This window comes from Neoarthrinium moseri (assembly GCF_022829205.1).
Source record: "Neoarthrinium moseri strain CBS 164.80 chromosome Unknown scaffold78_Wmoseri_CBS_16480, whole genome shotgun sequence".
NCBI lineage: Eukaryota > Fungi > Ascomycota > Sordariomycetes > Amphisphaeriales > Apiosporaceae > Neoarthrinium > Neoarthrinium moseri.
Genome location: NW_026055192.1, coordinates 119,484 through 142,069, shown reverse-complemented (window position 1 = coordinate 142,069; position 22,586 = coordinate 119,484). Strand labels below are relative to the sequence as shown.

Sequence of the window (22,586 nt, the reverse complement as noted above, 5' to 3'; positions counted from 1 at the left end):
GGGGAGAAATGTTCCGGGATCGGGTTCTTCGACCCGAAATAATAAACATAGACCGCAGCGGCTTCGGATACACCTCAAATTTCTAGCCTGATATGGAACATATTCAGTTGTTTAGGCAGCATTGCCGTACAAATGTGTGGGAATCGCATGTGACAAACATCTCGGCTGCCGCTGCGGAATTAATCAGGCATGACCCGACACAATGCGGAAATTTGGGCCTTATACAGCGGATCAGTGTGAATGTGAAGCTTGAACGTCAGAGAGGCATGGGCTCGGCTACGGCGTGAACTGACTCGTCAACGGTGAATGGAGAGTGGCGGCAACATGCCCTACAACAATGAGATGCAATAGCACCATTGCAGTGTTACGATAATGTGACGGTGGCTTGGGTGGCTGCGGCCAGAACATCCGAGAAAGGGAGCTGTCCACGATCAGCTGCACTAACATAACATTAGTCCAGGGTCGTCAAAGCTTGGTGCTCCCAGGATCAGATAAATTTTTCAGCTCAGCCGACCTAGTGCGTGTTAGAGTTATCTGATCGCGCTAATGCAGCTGCCATATGCATATGCATGTTCTAGTCTCGTCTTGGCAATCCCCGTTTCTCTCCCTCCGATCCAGTCCGAGTCCCGAGGGCGCTAGCTTGGTGCGTCCATCCGTTATTGGCACGGGAGAGCTATTGGAACAAGTTCTTCACACATGCAATAAAGCAGTCATCCGCCGCAGAGATTTTCTGATAGTTTCATCGGTTGCCGCTATGTGATTCCGAAGCCGGCTGAATGCCCGGACTTTGTTGTTGCTGCTGCTTTACGCTCGGTCAATAGTTCAGTCTGGTCCGTGTTATATTGTGTTTCTCTTCCGATGCCATGCGACAGGGCCTGGGAAATGCAATAGCTGGAATAATTGGAACCTTTCTTGCCTACCTAAGGTACGCATAACCATGGCGGCCAAATCGAATGGCAGCAATATAACGAACGCCTTCAAGATCCTGATTGCTGGAGGCTGCTATTCTGGTCTTGCCGCGGCGATCACTATTCTAGAGAGGTGTGATACATCCTCGCCGCCGGTCCCCGTGGAAATTGTCATAGTCGATGAGCGCGATGGCTTCTGTACGATATCAAGCTGGGGATCTACAAGGAATATGCTGACTGGTGTCTAGATCATGTCATTGGCACGCCCTTGGCTCTAGCTGATAAGGCTTACGCCGAAAAGGCTTGGGTTGAGTTTCGTCACATCAAGATTCTGCAAAGACCGGATGTCAAATTCATCCACGGAAGTCTTCAAAGCATCAGCTGCGATCTCCTGGAGGCTACTATTATCCAAGGCGATACAAAGATCCTGGAGAGATATGACTTCTTTGTAGGCGCCACCGGACTAAGGAGAGTGTGGCCAGTAGTCCCCCAGGGACTGAATCGTGTCGATTACCTAGCAGAAGCTGGGAAACATATTGATGCTATCACCAAAAGCTCTCATTCTGTTCTGGTGATCGGAGGGGGTGAGTTCTTGAACTCTGGGTTTCGACGTCAGCTAACGTTTGACAAGGCGCCGTTGGTATCGAAATGGCTGCCGAGTTGAAGATATGCTACCCTTATATTAGGGTCATATTGGCCCATTCGAGAGACAAGCTGCTATCATCGGAACCTTTGCCGGATACTTTCAAAGACCGGTCGCTGAAGCTTCTTAGGGACGCCGGAGTGGAAGTGATGCTGAAATGCAGGCTTGTGAACAACAAGAGAGTTGCCGGCGGTCAAGAGGTGGACTTCTCAAACGGAGACCGTCTGACTGCGAGTGTCGTGATAATGGCCATTTCGAGAAGTGTGCCCTCAACCACGTTCCTGCCGAAAGAGTCGTTAACCGAGGAGGGCTATGTCAACGTAACTCCTTCTCTGCAACTAGCCGCCACCGTTCCGAACTCGAGCGTACATTTTGCAGCAGGAGACATGATTAATTGGTCGGGGATCAAAAGATGTGGCTCCGCTATGCACATGGGGAAACTTGTGGGATTCAACGTTTGCCAACTCATTCAACAGAAGGTTTCGAAAGCGGCAAAGGCGCCAAAGTTAAAGGAGCTCAGCAATATCCCACCAATGATTACTGTAGCCATCGGCAAATCAGCAGCCTCGTACGGGCCTTTAGGTGTTAAGTCAGGCAAGAGAACTATGCGCCTCTTCTTCGAGCAAGATCTTGGATTCAGAAGTGAGTACTCAAAAATGCTAACATCCATCAGATGAACAGAATTGACATCTCCATAGTTATATGGGATTACCTCCGACTTGGATGTGAGCCAGGTTCGCTGGTAACCTGGAAACAATCTGCTGCAAATATCCTAGTGTACCTGATACCCGAGGCCAGGTCTGTTTGGACGAAGCTGGCGAGGAGTTGATGTTGAGCTTGTATTTGCAGTATATTAGACCTAGACCAACGATAGCATTTCAATATGTGCAGGCAACTGAATGCGCTCCCCTAAGTTAGTAGAGGTTGGTGCTGCCCACCCTCATTTGCTGTTTCACTCGATTGATACAATTTTTCGTGTTATTCGATATTTGACAATCACCATTCGGACTAAATAGGATTTCAGTCAAGATCCAGTGGGCAATACCAGTGCCAAAGCACCCACCATTTGATGCTTCCGAAACTGGAAGGACGGACGTTATTTTACCCTGCACCCAATCTTGTCTCGCCACCTCGGTCTGTGTTCCTTGGCAAGACTCGGCTAGCAAGAGCCGAGTGGTTTCACTAGTTTCAATTGGTCACTTACCCAACGACATGGCCGTGATGTGTCACATTCGGGATCTCACAAGTACCTAGGCATAGTGCACGTGTGGGCAGGAAACAGACTCGTAAATATTTGAAAACGCCACAAGTAGCACTAGTTAGCTGGTACAGTAATCCAGCTCCACGGCTTCTCCACCACTATGACCTCGCTAAACTTCTCAGCTTCTGTGCTAGTCATGAGTGGATCAACCCTGTCAACATTTTCACAACCCGCGAAATCAGGCCACCGAGAACAGGGATATGTGACCCGGAACCCGTCGACAGGCCTGGCTTCTCGAAGTCCGGGTAGCCCCTCTCACGCCACTGGTCAAAAGTCATGTTTGCGTAAGATGGCATTCGCACCATCAGGGGGACTTCGATGTCTTCATCTGTTCCCAAGACTTCTTTCTTGTGGACGATCTTCTCTTTCAGCGTTACAAATCCCATTTTCTTATAGAGTGGCATCGTGGTCGGGGAAGATTCTAGGTATATAGGGAGGTTTGATCTGTCGCAGAGATCGATACCCCACTCTATCAGTGCCCTGGCAGCACCACGACGCTGATAGGACGGGTGAACAGCAATGACATGGACATCTGTCGATTAGTCAGGAGAGTCTCTTGGTCGTTTGCAGCTGGGATCTTACAAATATGGCGGGCACCTCCAAATAGCCTTTCTCGCATCTCGGCCAAGGGGCCAATGACTTTCTCCGCTCTTTCCCGATCTTTGCCCTCAAGCCAGGGGATGCCTGTAAACTGCCGTTCCTCTGGCGTTCGCTCTCGCAGGATGATATCGCCAAGTGCCATACCCATCACATCTCCGCTATGGTTGTCGACGCACTTGAACGTGTACTGGGAGTCGGCAGAATGCCAATATGCCAAGGTCCCAGCAGTATGGTTTTTCCGGAAGTCTTCAGCATCCATGATGCCCCCGGGAAAGATAATATCGACCATTATGCGCGCCATCTTTTCGTTCAGGAAGGATGCGAAATAGACATCGTAAACACTTTTGATGTCCGGAATTAGGGCTGGTAGGACCACGGGGTAACTCTTCGAGTGCTTTGTCTCCTCCATAATGATACTAGAATAGAAAGTGGTATGTTGTGTGCAGGAGCATCGGGCAGGGCAACGGCAACTTGACGGTACTATATGTAATCGACAACCATGGTGGCGCTCACAAAAAGCCACGTCCTGACTCCGAGTTGATACGAAGCCTCCCGTGACACCACCTATGTTGCTTCCACTGCAGATGCAGGGTTGACATGATCGGTCAGTTTTAAGTTATCTGATCCGAGGCTCCGCAAGCGAGCTTGATTCGGTATCCTTACCAAAAACGGCGCGTGGGCGTCTTCGCTAATTAGCAGCTGAGATTGCCTCTGCCGTTGAATACCCACCATCATGCACAAAGGGCTCTCCGAGTTGCACCCCGGATACAGTAGGTGGCCAATGGGGGGGAAGAATTGTCCGCTGGAACTTTTTTTGGTTTCCGCACTTCCCATGGCCATTAAGGACTGTATCAAGGCGAGAAATTTGAATGCGACCTGTGGGCCTAGTTTACTAAGATTATTACAAGTAGGGGCCCGAAAAGGTCACTGTGCGTCAGTAATAGCATGTGAACGGTTTGTTACTTTTGTAGTCATTCTGCGCGGCTACACTTGAATCCTTTCGCCAATGGATTCTCCGTGTCGTACCGATCAACGCTAGGGCAGCAAATGTGCTCATAAATCGGTCAAGAGATGTGATATAAGTGAAGGACACCACAAAAGTGAGTCCCTTAGGCGGCAAAACGTTCCCACGGCTATTGCGATCAGCTTTGCCTTTCGCCCTGCCGCCTTCTCCGCAAGGCTGCGCAAGCATTGTAGGTTGTGGTAGCATTGCTCATGATTGGAGTGCATCAAAAATACACTGGTGATCAACCGGGGCTCGAGTACAAATCGCCCACGTGAGTAAGAGATTGACAAGAGCAGTGAGTGAATCGATGGAGCAAGTTGTAGCAGCCTCAGCTGGTTCCAGACGACCTCGAGTTCCTAGCTTACCGCTAACTTGCCGCTAACTTACCGCTAACTTACCTAGGTATGGTGCTCCCCCCGCTTTTGAGCTAGCGCAGCTGAAGATGGATCCCCCACGGACCCCACCTGTCAGCTCGAGGCTGGCCCGAGGGACGGAGAGTCGTGGTCGCGCGACGGATGGGGCACCAGCAATGCATTCAAGCTCTAGATGCCAACAGTTCCACTGGATTGCACAGGGAAGAGGTGAGGTGAGGCGCATGTTCCTTTCAACTCCCGCGTTTGTGGGTTTGGTTGTTATGCTGACGCCTGATGCACTAGAGCTGTCAACCCTGATAGTCTCGCACGTCGCATGCTGACTGAATAGAGGCAGAGGACGGTTCACCCATTGACCCAACAACTTCATCGCCTTGGGTGAATCGTGCCGTAAGTCAAACGTCAGGGTAACTTAGCGAGCTCTATCAACGTGGCCTGTTCGAGAAACATTCCGGGACGGGCAATCGATTACCTCATTGCTACTTCCGGGGCCTTGGAACTCGGCGTCGGCGTGATTGGTACCTGTAGGCATCATGGATTCTCAACGGAAACAGGCCACCAGAATCTACGTATTTGCCATAACGATTATCACAGTCTCGGCCCTTGCCCTCATGGTAGATGTCTTCTACAAAGAAACGGGAGTTCTAAGTGTCCGCCAAAAGACCATCGGAGTGGTCCTGGTGCTGTTCGCCGTATACACTCAGACATTATTGCGTGCAGAACATGTTTATCACACGAAGATGACCCAGAGCGGCTGCAAACCAATTAATACATATAGAAATAACCCCCTCGGCATCCCGTTTCTACTGGAGTCAGGCAAGGCCCTGAAAGCAAACAGATTCCTCCAGCTCCGCGCTGAGCAACTGCAGATATGGGGTCGGACATTTCAGACCAGACTGTTCCCAGAGACCGCCATGACAATAATTACAGACGATCCTGATAACTTGAAAACCATACTTAGTACCAGATTTGAGGACTGGATCATTCCAGAACAACGCATCAAGGGCTTCTTACCAGTACTAGGGTCTCACTCGATATTTACTACTAATGGCCCCGAATGGCAGCATTCTCGGGCCATGCTTCGGCCTGCATTTGTCAGAGATCAAATATCGGACCTCGAATGCTTTGATAAGCATATAAAAAAGCTCACCAAGCGGATTCCCAGAGATGGTACCCGCTTTGACCTCCAAGCCATGTTTGCGATGCTCACAATCGATTCGATCTCCGACTTCATGTTCGGACGGTCAACCGATGTTCTTGGTACTGCGGCAGAACGCGATGTCAAATTTGGCACCTGGTTCGACGCGTCAATCGTGAAGATCGCCTGGCGCGCCCGTCTTGGGTGGGTCACACAAGTATTCCCGGATTCTGAATTCAACAAGTATGCACAGTTTGTCCATCGTTATGTTGATGAACTCGTTGAGGCTCGGAAAGGCTACCTATCCACGAATCCAAACACCAGCGAAGGTAGAAGATATGTCTTTCTGGACGAGTTGCTGCGGGCAGGGGAGCCGGACGAGGTTATTCGTAGTCAGCTACTCAGCATCTTCCTAGCTGGGCGTGACACGACTACGAGCGTTTTGACCTATATGTTTCTGAAGCTCTCTCAGAGACCTGAAGTCGTTGGTAGAATTCGGAACGAAATTAGAGATTTGGGTGTGGTTGACCCAACCTGGGAACAACTGAAGAACTTGAAGTATCTGAACTGGGTGGTCAAGGAGTCCTTGAGGCTCAATCCGCCAGTACCGAGCAACGCCAGAGAGGCAATACGAGACACCATCCTTCCTAGAGGTGGAGGACCCGATGGAAAGTCTCCCATTTTCATTCCTAAAGGTTCAGTCTGCCGCTATGGAGTTTGGACAATGCAGCGACGTCACGATTTGTATGGAGATGATGCGCATGATTTTCGACCGGAGCGATGGGAATCTCTCAAAGTTGGGTAAGTCAATCAGGACCTTTCATCTCGATTGCCCTAATAGTTTTGCGCAGTTTCGAGTACCTGCCCTTCAACGGTGGCCCACGAATATGTGAGTACATTGTCAGGGTACGGCAAGAAAACTGTCTCACTCTTGGCATTAGGCATTGGTCAACAATTTGCACTTACCCAGATGGCCATGGTAGCATTTCGACTGCTCCAAGCCTTTAAATACATTGAAAGGAAAGACGAACGACCTCCAGTTTTGAAGGTGGCCATAAACTCATCCTTGCTACATGGGTGTTGGGTCAGTATGACACCAGCGTAAGTTTACACGGTTTGAAGTATCCGCAGGTCAACGGATAGCGCGCCCATGAAACTATCCCTCTCACGAGTTCCGGGACTACTGCCGATTGACTTGGTTTCTCATATAATCACTACCAAGAATTATAACAATTTGAACTACCCTTGAGGAGAATTGAGTCAAATTATTAATTATGCTATCTATATTATATTTGAAAACGTTCCCAATGTCGGACCCGCCGACTGCGAGCGGAGCTTGCATAGATTCCCCCTGTCTGAGCTTGGAGGAATGGGTCACCACTTGGTTTTGCACACATGTAAACGCTTTCAGGTGCCTTGTTATGATCCTAATCTTTGGATGATAAATTGCTGAATTGCAAAATGCGACATCATTTTCTACTCGAGGAGAGCCCCGGCAGTCTAGTTGTCGAGGTTGATTTTGATGCAGGGTGTCTAGCAGACGACGACACTTTTCCAGCCACTCTGCGCAATGGATGTTCAGCAGGTGTGCTCTGCCTCCTTGATAATGGGGATGGATCGTGGGTCGGCAAGCCGCTGGCTGCGATGGGAGACTTCTTTTTCGCCTTGTTGGTCGCAGGGTCTTCAGGGTTGGCACGTCGGGTGGACGAAGCTAATTTGGCTTTGGATGCCTCCTGTGCTTTCTGTAACGTCTGAACGGTTTGTGTAAAATCACTTTTGAGAGGACTGACATTGACAAACATCAAGGTCTTACAGTCTTTACTGAAACAGGGCCGCAAGACCTTCGTAAGGGTTGAGTCGAACGATAGTTGCGTGCCTTGGCCAAGTGACGTGATGAGCCGGTTCAAGGATGTCAGCGACTGATTGATGGTAATTCCTTCACGCAACTGCTCCCCTTCTGCCCCAGATTGCGCAGCCCGCTCACTCCCAGCCAGGTCAACGAGATTCAGAAGGCCAGAGTCTATTGTACCCTTGCGTTTCCCTTCGAGCGTCTCTCTGGTGGTTTTCAATAACAACAAGAGATGCGACCGCGACGAGTAATCATTGAGATTCGTAGTCCCAACGGCTCGACTTCTCGAAGCCTTCTCTAACATCTCATTGGCTTCAACCCAGCTGTCAATGGGATTCCACTGGGCCTGGTCTATGCGTATCTTGGTTTTCTGGCCGCCCTTGGGAGATATCAAAAGGTCAAATATATCGTCCTTGTATATTTCCACCAATGATAATTCAAAGCTATACCGAAATAACCGGGGCTGGTCATGCACCGCACGGAACATAGTACCCAGGGCTTGTGGTATAATACCATCTAGAGGAGTGAGCTCGTCGGCAGATTCCCGATGACTCATAGTAAAAGTCTTGCCGGAACCGCTTTGGCCATAGCAAAATATGGCGACTTTCCCACCCATTAGGGAGTTCTGAACCAAGTCACGGATTTCGCCATACACAGATTCGTTTGAATCATCCGGACCAAAAACTCGTTCAAAGTCGAACTGTTTTGTGTCCGTGACCATTTCGCCGGTAACTCGCTGCCTTGGGACAGGGAGAAGCATCTTGGCCCAATTGTTGGACAATTGACCTCGCTCAGGGGGGCCAAAGTCAACGAGATCATCTGCACTCACGTCCTTCAAGCTAGGTCTGATCCTACACATCACACGTATGTTTCCTTTGAGAATCTGAATATACTCGAAAAGCCGCCGGCATCTCTCCTGTTCGTCCTCAACCTGTTGCGATAGCATGGACTCAATTTGCTCTCTGGCAGACGTTGATGCCTCGAACTCCGCTTGCCAATGAGCTTCTGCTGCTTTTCTTTCAACGTTGATAGCCTGAATCTGTGCCTCGAATTTCTGTCTCTGAGTTTCTAAAATTTCTCGTAGCCTGTTGTCTCGTCGGTCGGACTGGGTAGGACTGGCAAATTGATTACCGGATAGGGATGCTGTCGAACTACCCGCTTGACTTTTCAAGCGATTTTGAAATGAATTCAAGTCCCGGTGCAAGATTTTTATCGTTGATTTCATGTCGATCGAAGCATGCTTCACTTCTTCAATACCGTTGAACAGTGCTGTTTTCTCGTCAAATATGAGGGCGTGAATACTTTCTGCAAGCTTTTTCGTGGTGTCACGGATGTGCTCAACCTTCTCGTCAACCTCTCGGGCGTCCTTGCAGGGACGATCGGAGATCGTGCTGACAGATTGCTGGAGCGAGGAGAGCTGAGACTCAATCCATGCCATCCTGTTATTGCTGGTGTTCTCCATATTGCCGAAAACCAACGGATCCATTGCGAACATACCAAAACGGTACCTGTGACAGTGACGGAAAAGTTTGACGTCCTGGTGAGGAACCAACTGCTGTCTATCCCAAGTTGTTCCGGAAACAGATCGGGGTGTCCACATGCTTAAATCTTTGCAAGGGAGACCCTACACACTGAAAGAAAAATTCGTCTTTGTGTATTCTTTGTCCCATATTTACTTAAGAGATAACAATGGTGGTATTAGAGACAAAGGGAGCCTTCTTGGTTTAATATCTCTATTTTATAAATGAATGGTTAACGTCGGAAAAAGAATTGCCTTGTTGTGAGCTATACTACATCGTTATCTCTACTTTAAGTTCGAAGGCTTTGATGTGCATTCCTACAGAGGTACGGTGGATTAACACCATCGGTGTGCACCGGAAGTCGATTTCATGATTCGGGATGCCCTTTTCAGTATAAACCTTATCTGACATGTCTTAATGGGTGACAAGTCTCTTCCGTCTCAATATGGTTGTGTAACCTGATTCATCCCGTAAATACATTCATAACAGTGTTGAATGATTGAAGAACCAAGTGCTGAATATTTGCTCTATAACATGTCTTAAGTCATTAAAACAAAAAAGGGGCAAAGGAAGGGGCGTGACAAATATGGGTTTGAAGCCACTAAACCAACTCGATCCAATCATTTAAGAATCAGCACTTGAGTAGGCCAATGCCTGGCGAACACTGACAAGGTTCCACAGTCCGTTCGTCAGGTGCAGGACACCCGGGATCACAGGCCAGGACGGCATGTGGGGTTCACAACTCGGAACCTTTGGTGGGACCAGCAGGGCTATGGCGGCCATACCGCAGGCAATTGCTGAGCCCCCAGATATTTCCAAACCTCGACCACCCTTTGGACATCTCGTATGGTCGAATATCGGCACCATGTCGGGATTGACTTGGCAACGGCGTAGTTGGAATGCCAGTATCCAGAAGGCTCTTTTTAACGTCCTCAACCTTCGCGGGAGAAAAGGACTCCAATGCTTTCGCTTCCTCCATTGAGGCTTCTTGGATGTGATCGACATGTAACCGTTTCCCCTCCATCGTGATGCAGCTCCAGCTGGATTCATGTATCCAGAAAGGAGTGATGAGGCCTCCTTTAATAATCAAGTTCCCTTTCGCACCGCAAACGAGACAGCCGATTTCATTATTAGGCCCTCCAAGAAAGTCAAACTTTGCGAGATGACAGTACGGACAGGCTCCGTCCGGCTGAGGACCGAGATATTCGGCATCATCGAACTTCTTGCCCAGCTGGCTAGCAACATGTCTGCCCAGCTGTTTCGCGCGCTCAATCGCCTTGCCGCCATTCTTGTAGATGACGGATCCAGGACTTGCGTATCCATTCAATACGACCTGGTCAACCACTTTCCCATGGATTGGATATACGAATTGGTGCAGGGTCGGCAGCGCCATTGTGACATGTTCCATCTGCGATGATCCCGCGACAGCTAAGAACCCCACCACTCTGGGATTCAGGACGCGGGAGTCCACTGGATGGTTTTTGAACTTTGGATCACCGGCTTTCTTGCGTTCCAAGACACGCTGAACAAAAGCGGCGTCAGTAAATGGTCCCAGGATGCGGTCCGTAACGGCTTTTAGGAAGCCAGGTGGCTGATGAGAATACACAGGAGTTGCAAATATGATGGCGTCCGCATCCAGGATAGCATCGAGTACGGCGCGCCTGTCATCTGCAAAGAAATCTTCGGATGATATACCGGCTTTCATTGACACTACATTGCCGAGCGACACATCAGCGGCGGATGCCAATGGCTTGGGATTTCGCGGGATAACCACTGACGGCACGTGGATCCACGAAGCGGTCACAGGCTCAGACGTTGAGGTTTGGATTTCTTGAAGTGCGGCTTTGAGAAGGATTTCTGAATTTCCTCGAATGCTGCCATTGCACAGTCCGAGAACGCGGAACGGGCGGTGGCTCATTGTGCTATGTTTGCCAATGGACATGGTCTCCGGGCAAGCCATTGGATAAGCTGCAAATGCAAATTGTACCGCTCAACGAAAGGCCGAACTCAGAAGTACCGGTTAGGACAAGGGCGAGGTGTCAGCATGCACTCTCCGGATTGACTTTCCATGGTTCAGATCACAGTCTTCAATGGGTCTCGTAGCAATAAATGTAGGATACAGAATATAAGAAGGACGCCGTACATGTCACAAGCAATCTGGCTATTCATGTTGATAGAACAGCCTGACTCCTTGCACCCTGGCAAACGGTCCAATGGACTTGTGTATCATGTATGCATTCTAATCCTTGCTAGAAACTTGTCGGGCTACCCCATTGCAACCCTGCATCGTGCGTGGCTACCGTGGCTACGCAAAGAAGCAGTCGATGGTATTCAAAGTCCCGAACCCACATTCTACTATTGGCACTGTCGCCCGATATCTATGGACATGAGATTGCCTATCGTTTGAAGTAACGAGTAAAAGTGTTCCTGAGCTGTTCCTCTTTGGGTAATAATTCTCATTGGTTGGTTATCGAGACCCAAACTTTTAGCTACATGTTCTCACCCCGGTTGTGAGTGCGCCACTGGCTCTTGCATTGCCTAATACATCATTACATTCATATGGTCTAGATACGGGCCGGAATGCGCCAAGACTCCCAATCTCCCAAGTATACCTAGCTTCAGCCTGTGTAAACTCACGTTTCTTAGTACGGTAACAAAAGTATACAATCTTGTATACACCGTATAGCCACATGCCTAGGTCAATATGGTTGGGTGCGAAGTGGCTTCGAAACGACATTGCTGTCATCGGACATGAATTCTAATCTGACTGTCATGGCTCGGATCTTACAGTACAATCACACTGCAGACGGCAATCGATTATCCCTACTATTCCGTTTACTCTATCAAGTAGATAACGACGGGCTCTAAGTACGAGTAATAGACAATGAGCTCTGCGTGAAGTATCCGGTTCATCCATTCGGCACAAGTCTCCGAATCGACACATCAACCGAGATAGGACAGCTAGCTAAAGCCATTGCCGATCGTATTAGGCAGCTCATTAGATTACTATCGCCTATTTTCAGACTGCTATATTTACAAGCTGCCGCCGCAAGCCCATCTGGAGTCAATTCTATGCTAGGGCCGCGTAAGCATTGATGATGTGCTCGGCGATCTGGCCCCTGGAAATGTATGCACGATTGCGGGTGGGGCCTCTCCCGTGTGGGGGCCAGCCGGCAAGCCTGGCTTGAGTCTCAGGTGCACCGTCGCCCTCAACAGCAATGATAACACTATTGAAACGTAGTTGATCTCTTTCCATATTACGCGTCTAAAGTTCTGCTATTCGACTGGTGCGACCGTCATTTTTATTGACTCGTGCCTTGACTTCAGTTGCAATTCAGCGGTCAAGGATATGCCCACATCCCTACCCCTGCAGATAACACCACCACCGTAGTGGGGTGTAGGTACATGCCTTGAAACACGGGAACCCTAATGTATGAATTCGCCATGGCGCCTATACATGACCATGTAATGTACACGGATGTTCTTGTAGCTTTGTATGGGGCGTGACTGTGATTAGGGGCGCTGGCACCCACAGAGAAGGACTGTTTCCATATCTCTGGTCGAGTTCACTTGTTGTAATGTTGCAAGAATCCTCCTGCCAGCTTAGGGAGGCGTATGGAGTTGCATACGTGTGTGCCCTCATCCCGTATTATTCCGGTGGTACAACATCCACAGGTACCTTGACAGAGAAGATTAGATATCCATGGAATTGAGCTTGCTTGCGAATAGAGTTCGTTGATACTGATAGGGATTCACGTTGGGGTTTCCTTCATGATTTTGTGCTCCATACCTGGAATTTCCTTATTTACTTGCTAATAACCACCCACTCAAATCTCCTTCACTATAGTTATCAACGTACTCCTTGATACAGCTTGACGACATGACAGCGAACGACAGTGTGGCAACTGATGATGCCTCTCAACAGGTGGCGAGTGGCATCAACTACCTGACCCCTACAATGGCGGATGCACCCATGCCGGATATGGCTGGTAACGGTACCTCAGATCCACATCATTGAACGGTGGCTAAAACTATGCTGTAGCATCTAACGGCATCCAGTCAACAGGTATATCCGCTGAGGACAGTCCGAAAGGAGAGAAAAACAATGAAAGGGCTTCTCATACTGTTGGTTTCAACAATCCAAAGCAATTAAGCGAGAGACGACCACGCAAAGCAATATGGTAGCTGACGGTTATTCTCAGAGCGCACAGAAAGATTCCACCAAGCCTTTGCTTGTACTGACGGCACCCCCGGTGATGGGCCACACAACACCTCTCCTTCGTCTTTCTAAGGCGTTAGTCAAGAGAGGTTTCCAAATCCTCTTCATGTCCGCTCTGGAATTCAAGAACGCCATCGAGAAGACCGGGGCCGAATTCTACGAGTCCAAAACACCTTTCGCCGACCCTTCATATCTAGGTTCCCGACATAAGTTGCCGCCAGGTCTGCCCACTCTAATGGCCGATATGGAAAACATGTTCATCAAGCAAATGGCACCACGAAGTTTAGAACTTCGTTCGCTGCTTGAACTGATCCGGGAGCGAGAGCCCTCTCGGAAAGTTGTATTGATAACCGAGACCATGTCTCTGGCCCCGCTTCCCTTTATATTTGGCGCGCCATTGCCGAAGGGATATACCAAGTTTCCAAAGACCATCAACATCAACACAGTTCCCATAATGCTTCTGAGTGTTGACACTGGGATCACGGGACCATGTCTGCCGCCCGATTCTACCGATTCAGGCCGCGCAAGGAACAAAATCATAAACGAAATGCTAGTGAGAGGCCCATTCGGGGGGACCGACAAGGTCTTTCATCAAACTTTGAAAGAGCTTGGATGCACGTCGTTGCCTAAAGTGTTCTTCCAGAATGCCTGGCTGGATTCGTACGACACCACATTTCAGCTGTGTGTCCCCAGCCTCGAATACCCGCGATCTGACCTTCACCTTTCGATTCGTTTCTGTGGAGCTCTTCCAAAAGGGGAGATCGATCCAAACTTCCAGTATCCCTCCTGGTGGTCTGAGATTCAATCGAATGCCGTGCTGCCTGCAGACAGCCGAAAGAAGGTCGTTGCCGTTGCGCAGGGCACGGTCGCCCTTGACTATGCAGATTTGATCCTTCCAACACTGAAGGGCCTTGCCGAACGGCCAGACGTCATTGTAGTTTGTATTCTGGGAGTCAGAGGTGCTACGATCCACGGAGAAAACGGGTTCGAAGTCCCAGCCAACGCCCGAGTGGTCGACTTTCTACCATATGACTCCATACTTGAGTATGCCGACATATTCATTACAAACGGGGGATACGGTGGCCTGGCCCATGGTGTGTTGAATGGTGTGCCCATGATTTTAGCTGGCACTAGCGAGGACAAGGCCGAGGTGTGTGCGAGAGGTGCTTACGCTGGGTTTGCAATCAATTTGAAGGTACAAAGGCCCACGGGTGAACAGATCTTGGAAGCAAGCAACAAGATCTTCACGGACCCAGCCTTCAAGCATACCGCATTGAGACTTATGCAGGATAACGAGGATTTGGACGCTATCTCTATAATCGAGCGGCAGATCCTGAAGCACGCGAACACAGTTTGATTTTCCTAGATTCATCAGAAGGCTTTATAAATGCACGACTCTATTGCGAACATATAATAGTGATTTTTGCAAAGAGAGTACGCAATACAAGGAAGAAAATACTTGACTATAACTCTTATCTGTGCTAAAGTAGCGAGCCATGATGCCGAATCCACATGGACTGTGACCGGAGGACTGAATATATTGTGATCTGCATCACAACTAAAAGTGCAGGTATCTTAGCTCCGAGGTCTCCATTTCGAATAGGGGCAGGGTTCATGAATTGCATACATACCGAGAGACGGATTTGATTCAAATGACGGACAAGAAATTTCTATAACGCAATCTTCAATGCATTGAATTGCTAAACATGGGAAACCATTCTGCATTGCTTTCTACAGTAAATCCATTTTTACCAGCAGCCTATTAGCATGCGACTTTCACTGCACCAAACCGTTTGGCCGTCGCAACTCTCATCCGTTTTCCGTATATCCACAAAGGAACAGTCAGCAATGAGAAGAGTCCCATTAACAGAGCAAAAATTCCAAACGGTTCGGCGGCTCCACGTTCTTGGGTCCACTCTGCGACGAAGAAGGACCAGGCGAATCCTACAACAGCGCGCAGAATCGCGGCAATCACGAAGCAATCCGCCGCTAGATACGAGTATGCATCGATCAACTTTACCAGTCAGTCATTTCAGGATCTTGAGTGTCGGGCATTGAAACTTATGAGGAACTCACATAATTGAAGCCTATCGAAGGCGCTTGCATCAAGCCAAACGCAATCATCCCGTGTCCGAACTCCAAACCTACCCAGACGTTTGGGCCCGGGTTCTGTGCGCAAAATCCAAAGACAAGAAAACCAGCGGTTGCGATGGCTAAGGAGGGAAATATCGTAGGTAATCTGGCCTCTGGTTCCAAGAAACGGTGCCTTTGGCGTTGATTCTTTACCGAGCTTTTGACACGGGCGTCAGACACGAAATACGTGTACACAGCACCCAAGACGGTTCCAATCAAGCCACCAACATTAATCAACCCAGCATTGTTGCCCCAGAGATAAGGTGGCATGGCGAGCAGCTGTGGACCAATCGTTGAGATGGTAACGATGCCTCCAACCAATCCTCCGTATTGGAGAGTCACGACCCACGTACCGGGGAGTGCAAGTACACGCCACGGACTCGTGAAGTGGTATATGGCACCTCCACGTGGCTTCGTGAAAAGAATAGATCTTCCGAAAGTGTACGGTGCATGGCTGACTTGTGGCCCTGATTCTTTCGAAGTGGTCGAAGTGGCTAAAGCTGTATCGTTGGTGACCTCGGACGAAAATTTTCTTTCGTACAAAGTTTCTGGAACGAGGAAGAAGGTGCCAATCACGCACGCCGCCCCCAACGCAACGTCGATCCAAAATATATAAGCCCAGCCTAGCTGCCCTGCAATATTTCCGCCCACCAGGCCACCGACAAGAGATCCGGCGGCAAGGAATATTGTGTAGACAGCCTACAATCAAGGCTGTGGTAAGTCTGGAAGCCTTTCTTCGTTAATGTGCAGGCTAACTTACCATTGCTCGGCCTCGCTCATCTACAAAATACACGTCACCAACGACAGCTGGAGCAACAGTATCCGCTGCTGCTGCTCCTATTCCTTGGAAAATCCGTGCCGCGAGCAGGGAGTCGTAGTTCGTGGCAAGGCCGCACCACATGCCGCAGAGTGTGAGAATCAGTGTGGCCGCAACGAGAACCGGGCGACGTCCCAGAATGTTGGAGAGCGGCACCCACCAGATGTTGGCGGCACCAATCATCAGCACGGTCACCTTTTCCCCGAAACACTCAGTGATATATTCTTTTCCGACATTTTGTGGAGGGCTAATGACTTACTGCGATGAGCCTGCTTAATTCCGTAAATGGCCTGATGTCATGTGGGAAAAACATGGGCCACATCTGGAGAGCAGGAGCAATGTTTGAAGCTGAGAAATTGGCAACGAAGGAATAAAGAGATACAACAAGAAGGAGTACATGTTTGCGCCACGGAGGCCAGTTGAGAGGGTCGGCGGGATCTTCTGATGGTTTCGGAAATCGGGCGGGCCCATGTGGTGTCTCAATAAATTCGGTGTCATGATCTGGAAATGATCGTCAGACTCGAAATCATGACATAGATGATACCAAGCAGGCGCATCTCGAGCACACATTTGGCTACATGGAAAAAGAAGTTGCGAACTCACCACCAGCAAATACCACAGTTCCAGGCGGTGTTGCCGCCTCAATTTCTTCCGTTGAGATGGAGAACGCGTGCTTCCAGCCAGCCATGGTTGATAGTGTGAGAATTTCGACTGGTCAACATCTGTGCTCGACCCAGGGGGAGAACATCAACTCCCCCTGTCTTTATAGACTTACTAAACTCATCCATCCCTACCTGCCGAAGTGTATTCCGCATATCCTATATTCAATATCTTGGGCTTTGATCTCTTTCTTTGGAAGGTTACTCTCTATCGCTTTACGCGCGTCTCGATAATGGCGTGCCACGGATAACATGCCGCGAAAGAAATCTCAAAACGATATGGACATTTCCCACAGAGTCGGCAGCATGTAAATACATGAAGATGTAGCAGCGTTGCGGAGCCATTAGATAACGTCGTAGCAGTACCCTGCGGCAACTGCTGCACATCCGGCACATTTGCGTGGGTCCGGCCCACATTCCTCCTTTCTGTTGAACAGGGGTCATGCACTGCCGCATTTTTATGATCAATTGCTAAAGATACTCCCCGCTAGTATGCATTGGGTAGTTGGCTCGAGATAACGGCCTGAAACGCAGCAAAGATGGAAAAGTCGTATGGTACCGGCAAACTGGAGAGGGAATAGGCAGGTCTCACAGCGCTGATTGCGTACGCAGCCAAATGTCGGCACTTGGCCAGCCAACCAACCGCTTTGTTTGTAAGCGGTACCGCTGATATCGGTGCAATTGTTGTTGGTGGAGCCGGAGAATCTGGAAAGTACACAGCGCCAGAAGACCCTTTCCTGATTCTTGCTAGGCCCGTGGCAGGAATACACGCACGAACTCAGCAATCATTGAGATCCAGTAATTGTTCCTATTTGAAACCAAAGTGGCAAAGCAAGACCAGCATTTTCTCCTCGGCCAAGCATATTTGCAATCATCTCACACGGACGACAAAATGACCCAGACGCCAACGCTTTCGACGGAGTCCATAGGACATGAAGAGGCACCGCAACAGGGAGAATCAAATAGCAAGATTTCTCCAGCTGAAGTGAAAACGGAGACTCAAACACCGCTCTCTGCTACAAATGAAGAGGTTCTTAAGTTTCTTTCTGGGTGGAAGTTGGCAGCTGTTGTCTGCAGTACGACTCTAGTTGTGTTTATGATCCTGCTGGACGTATCAATCATAAGCACTGTAAGCCAGTCAAACCAGGCAATTCCAATTCAAGGCTTGTCAGATATGGCTGGATGATTATTGATAAATCGCAGGCAGTTCCAAGAATCACCAGTGAGTTTCACGCGCTGGACGACGTGGGCTGGTATGCTGCTGCGTATCAGCTAGCAAGGTACGTTAAACCTGCGGTTGTGCTAGCCTTGGCTCTGAGTGTTTTCATTGTATCACTGAGCACCAGTTACTGACGGACTGCTAGCGCATCGTTGCAGCCACTCACGGGAAAGTTTTACACACATTTCAACACCAAAGTTAGTTAGTCCGAAGGCTCGGTCGTTCGGGAAGTATGCACACATATCTAATCTGGGCTCAGTGGACTTTCATCTCTTTCGTAGTGGTGTTTGAGGTTGGGTCACTGATATGCGGAATTGCCAAATCATCACCCATGTTCATCGGTGGTCGCACAATTGCCGGCCTCGGAGGATCAGGATTGATAAATGGGGGCTTGACCATGATCTCTGGGGCAGTTTCTACGGAAAAGCGTGCATGTAGGTCCCTTGTTGAGACCCGATTCTCGTAGAGAGATGGCTTGGTTAACATTTTTTTCTTTTAGTGTACACCAGCTTGATGATGGGGTGTGAGTATACGTGATCACTGATCGGCCACTGAACACTAACTGTTGCTGCAGTTGGGCAGCTGGGACTGATTTCGGGGCCACTCATCGGAGGCTCTCTTACAGAGTACGCAACCTGGAGATGGTGTAAGTCATTTCACCAACAGTCATTCAATAATCTTCTTTGGCTGACCTTGCGCTGAGGCTTCTATATTAACCTACCCATCGGCGCCGTGGCTTTGGTGTTTCTCGTTCTAACCCATATCCCCGAACTGACCCATAAGCCCCGGTTCACACTGTCACTTGTAAGGGAGGTTGTCCCCGAACTAGACCTTATTGGCTTCCTTCTGTTTGTCCCAGCCTCGCTTATGTTCCTCCTCGCGTTGCAGTTCGGTGGCAACGATTATCCATGGTCCAGCTCTGTCATCATTGGTCTGTTCTGCGGTGCTGGCGTTGCCGCAATAGTCTTCATTCTCTGGGAACGCCGAGTGGGAGACAAGGCGATGATTCCAGGTTCAATTATCAAACATAAGATCGCGATCAGCAGCGCTCTCCAGGTAAGCAGAACAGTATCCTACTGGTTCGGCTGGAAATGTGTGTCTCTCTGTTTATAGAGTTTAAACTTATGGCCGTTGGCTAGGGCATGTTCTTGCTGGGTACGGTATTCGTCGCCAGCTATTACTTCCCCATTTACTTCCAAGCTGTGAAGGGAGTCGGTCCTACGCTCAGTGGAGTATACTTGCTGCCAAGCATCTTCAGCCAGCTACTCTTCGTAGTAGCTTCTGGATGGTTAAGTATGAAGTGCTTCCTTTTCGGAAACTCGGAGACTGTATGGAGTGGATCAGACAGGCTGATATTTGTATAGTCACAAAATTGGGATACTATCTACCATGGCCGATCGCTGCTGGGATTCTGAGCGCGGTCGGAAACGGTCTCGTGTCGACCTTCTCACCTACAACAGAAACAGCGAAATGGGTTGGGTACCAAATCCTGCTGGGTGCTGGTCGTGGCGCTGGAATGCAAACAGTACATCTAATATTTAACCGGCTGAAGTATTTCCTTTCTGGCTGACCGCAATACAGGCAATGATTGCAATACAAAACAATATGCCAGGGAGACAGATCCCCGTCGCTATCGCCTTTCAGATATTCTGTCAAAATATCCTTGGCGCCATACTTCTGGTCGTTGCCTCAGTAATCTTTACGCAGAGTTTGGCAACCGAACTCTCCAAACACGCCCCATCGGTCACCCCTGAGGCTGCCTCTGCAGCTGGTGGAAGTGCAAGTGCAGTGCGCGCTCTTGTTCCGCCCGGGAGTCCGGAACTTGATGGACTGCTGCTGGCGTATTCTAATAGCGTTGACAGAGTCTTCTATCTTCTTGTTGCTCTCTCTGTTGTGAGCTTCGTTGCTGCATGGGGAATGGGGTGGAAGGACACAAGAAAGAAGAATCAGCCAGGGAAAGGGGCTCCCTAAAGGAAAAGGACGATTGCATCGTGGAGCCCACGATCAGTCGCTGGAGTGATTGTGTCTTCATATTCGCTATATATACGGTATAGAATAGTGGCGGAAATTGAGTCTACAACTTGTATGTTGTTGTCAGTCAGCTTCAGGCTTTTGTGTGAGCATTTCGGGTGCGAGCAGGGCGATTCGGCCCCGAACCACAAAAGGAACGTCCCCACAGGGGGGCTGACTTGGCACTTTCGGCTGCGCATGATCCAAAGAGGGGCCGCTGTGTGACTGGTCATTGATTCGTTCAAAAGCTTGTCTTGCGTGGCCCGTGAGAACTAACGACGATCTTCGTCGCCAATTGATCCCGCTAGGCAGACTAGCGGCCCTGAGACCGAGGGTTTTCGGACAAGTTCCAGTTTACCGAATGAATGTTTTGCTGACATATACAGTACAACAGAGCAAGTCGTGAAATTCACAAAGACCTTCTCGGACTCTAGTAACCAAGAGCTGAAGCCATGTATATAACCAACATGAGCCGCGGGCTGCTGGCTCGTCTTATAGCAACCAGTGAGTTGAGGCTTGCAACACCAAATCACCCATTTCTCCAGGCGTCTCTTTTCCACCCGAAGAATCATTGCTCGTTAAGCGCCAAGGCCTTGTCCTGCCCCCCAAATTATAGGGGTACCATGGCTTCAACAAAGCAGCCACACATCGCCATTGTCGGCGGCGGTCCTGCTGGTTTGACACTGGGTCTGCTACTAAAGAAGCGAAGCATACCATTCACCATTTATGAGCTTCGGCCTAAGCCTACTGAAGACGATTACGCTCTACCATCAGGGTCCCTGGATTTACACCCAGACACAGGACTCGCAGCTATCAGTGCCTGTGGGCTGGTTGATGAATTTAACACTCTGACAGGAGAGTGTTCCCAATCCAACACAATCACAGATAAGGATGGTACAATCTTGCTCAATGACGACGGCGGCGATAACACCAGGCCCGAGATATCACGTCATCTTTTAACGAAGCTCCTCCTTTCTAGGCTGCCCACGGACTGCATTCAGTGGCAACACAAGCTACTTTCGGCTTATGAAGGCGAGGAAGGGGGACGGTATGTTCTCGACTTTGGCCCACACCACGGTATGGTCACCGCAGACCTGGTGATCGGTGCCGATGGTGCTTGGTCGCGTGTCCGTCCCCTGTTGACCCATAGGAAACCGCATTACAGCGGCGTGCACTTCGTCACCCTTACCATTCCAAACCTGGGGCATCGCTTCCCCGAGCTTGCCGACCTAGTAGGGGCCGGATCATTTATCGCCCCCGGTGACAGAAATATCTTGATGTCTCAGCGCGGAGCACTAGGTGCAGCAAGAATCTACTTGTCTATTCATACCTTGGATGAGAACTTTGGAACAACCACCAGCCTCGAGCATATGAGCCAATCTGAAGCGAGAGACTTACTGCTGAGTTCCACTGCCAGACACAACGATGGGAAATATTTTGGAGCCTTTGGGCCAAAGTTCCAAAAACTCATTACCCAAGGGTTCAGAGACAATGAAGGCCCGATAGACGTCAAGCCGCTTTATATGCTACCTGTAGGTCAACTGTCATGGCAGCACAGACCGGGGGTGACAGTCATTGGCGATGCAGCGCATTTGATGACGCCCTTTGCAGGAGAAGGCGTGAACTTGGCCATGAAGGATGCACTTGAGTTGGCAGATGCAATCAACGCAGCTTGGATTGAAGCATCAGACTCTGAGACCGGCAAACGGAAATTTAGAATTGCGCTAGAAGAACGACTGGAAGAATTCGAGACACAGATGATTAATAGGGCGGAGGAGACAGCCGAAGAAACATGGAATAACCTGCAGATTTTTCACGATGAGGACGCTAGGACCAAGATTCCCGCGCTCTTTCAAGGATACATTGGGGAGAAACCTCTGGAATGAGTGATAGGGCACGGGTACGCAAAGACGATAAAGGCGGTTTGTCCCTTGGAATGGTAATACTTTACGATTTAGACATTCACTAGATTAGAAAAGAAGTGAAGGAAAGGGAGTATCTAGTCCTGAAAATCATTATGAATGTGCCTCCTGCGCAGTGCTGTTTGTATTTGATGAGGCACTTTAGATGAATTTAACAATATCTCTGCTCAAACGTCCTGTCGAAGGTGTATGTCATCACTGCTAGCCTTACACAGCAACGAAGAATTCTGGTCGTCCCATCTCATTTCTGGAGTTGATTAGTAGCTGTTGATTGGTGAATCTAGCGTGGGAGTTTGTGTGGCCGGGATGAT

The 22,586-nt window shown here is 49.4% G+C and overlaps 9 protein-coding genes across 9 annotated transcripts; 5 read left to right on the top strand and 4 right to left on the bottom strand.

Annotated features, from left to right (window-relative positions):
* Positions 1-937: 937 nt before the first annotated feature.
* On the top strand, positions 938-2,380 carry JN550_012057 (uncharacterized protein; the record flags this gene model as incomplete). The annotated part of the gene is made up of 4 exons (XM_049310492.1): positions 938-1,106; positions 1,157-1,492; positions 1,540-2,193; positions 2,250-2,380. 4 exons carry the CDS (start codon positions 938-940, stop codon positions 2,378-2,380), a joined length of 1,290 nt encoding a protein of 429 aa, XP_049166016.1.
* Positions 2,381-2,946: 566 nt separating this feature from the next.
* On the bottom strand, positions 2,947-3,821 carry JN550_012056 (uncharacterized protein; the record flags this gene model as incomplete). Its single annotated transcript, XM_049310490.1, has 2 exons — positions 2,947-3,344; positions 3,395-3,821. 2 exons carry the CDS (start codon positions 3,819-3,821, stop codon positions 2,947-2,949), a joined length of 825 nt encoding a protein of 274 aa, XP_049166015.1.
* An 806-nt stretch (positions 3,822-4,627) lies between these two features.
* JN550_012055 (uncharacterized protein) lies at positions 4,628-7,032 on the top strand (the record flags this gene model as incomplete). Its single annotated transcript, XM_049310489.1, has 6 exons — positions 4,628-4,689; positions 4,821-4,999; positions 5,127-5,179; positions 5,344-6,728; positions 6,779-6,816; positions 6,869-7,032. The coding sequence occupies 6 exons, from the start codon at positions 4,628-4,630 to the stop codon at positions 7,030-7,032; spliced, it is 1,881 nt and encodes a 626-aa protein (XP_049166014.1).
* A 364-nt stretch (positions 7,033-7,396) lies between these two features.
* JN550_012054 (uncharacterized protein) lies at positions 7,397-9,262 on the bottom strand (the record flags this gene model as incomplete). The annotated part of the gene is made up of 1 exon (XM_049310488.1): positions 7,397-9,262. One exon carries the CDS (start codon positions 9,260-9,262, stop codon positions 7,397-7,399), a length of 1,866 nt encoding a protein of 621 aa, XP_049166013.1.
* A 770-nt stretch (positions 9,263-10,032) lies between these two features.
* Positions 10,033-11,214, bottom strand: JN550_012053 (uncharacterized protein; the record flags this gene model as incomplete). Its single annotated transcript, XM_049310487.1, has 1 exon — positions 10,033-11,214. One exon carries the CDS (start codon positions 11,212-11,214, stop codon positions 10,033-10,035), a length of 1,182 nt encoding a protein of 393 aa, XP_049166012.1.
* Positions 11,215-13,474: 2,260 nt separating this feature from the next.
* Positions 13,475-14,872, top strand: JN550_012052 (uncharacterized protein; the record flags this gene model as incomplete). Its single annotated transcript, XM_049310486.1, has 1 exon — positions 13,475-14,872. The coding sequence occupies one exon, from the start codon at positions 13,475-13,477 to the stop codon at positions 14,870-14,872; it is 1,398 nt and encodes a 465-aa protein (XP_049166011.1).
* Positions 14,873-15,277: 405 nt separating this feature from the next.
* JN550_012051 (uncharacterized protein) lies at positions 15,278-17,153 on the bottom strand (the record flags this gene model as incomplete). The annotated part of the gene is made up of 5 exons (XM_049310485.1): positions 15,278-15,529; positions 15,592-16,347; positions 16,409-16,660; positions 16,725-16,966; positions 17,069-17,153. 5 exons carry the CDS (start codon positions 17,151-17,153, stop codon positions 15,278-15,280), a joined length of 1,587 nt encoding a protein of 528 aa, XP_049166010.1.
* An 863-nt stretch (positions 17,154-18,016) lies between these two features.
* Positions 18,017-20,314, top strand: JN550_012050 (uncharacterized protein; the record flags this gene model as incomplete). Its single annotated transcript, XM_049310484.1, has 10 exons — positions 18,017-18,253; positions 18,328-18,404; positions 18,489-18,540; positions 18,603-18,777; positions 18,843-18,866; positions 18,918-18,989; positions 19,047-19,399; positions 19,483-19,636; positions 19,708-19,868; positions 19,925-20,314. The coding sequence occupies 10 exons, from the start codon at positions 18,017-18,019 to the stop codon at positions 20,312-20,314; spliced, it is 1,695 nt and encodes a 564-aa protein (XP_049166009.1).
* Positions 20,315-20,976: 662 nt separating this feature from the next.
* On the top strand, positions 20,977-22,239 carry JN550_012049 (uncharacterized protein; the record flags this gene model as incomplete). The annotated part of the gene is made up of 1 exon (XM_049310483.1): positions 20,977-22,239. One exon carries the CDS (start codon positions 20,977-20,979, stop codon positions 22,237-22,239), a length of 1,263 nt encoding a protein of 420 aa, XP_049166008.1.
* Positions 22,240-22,586: the final 347 nt, after the last annotated feature.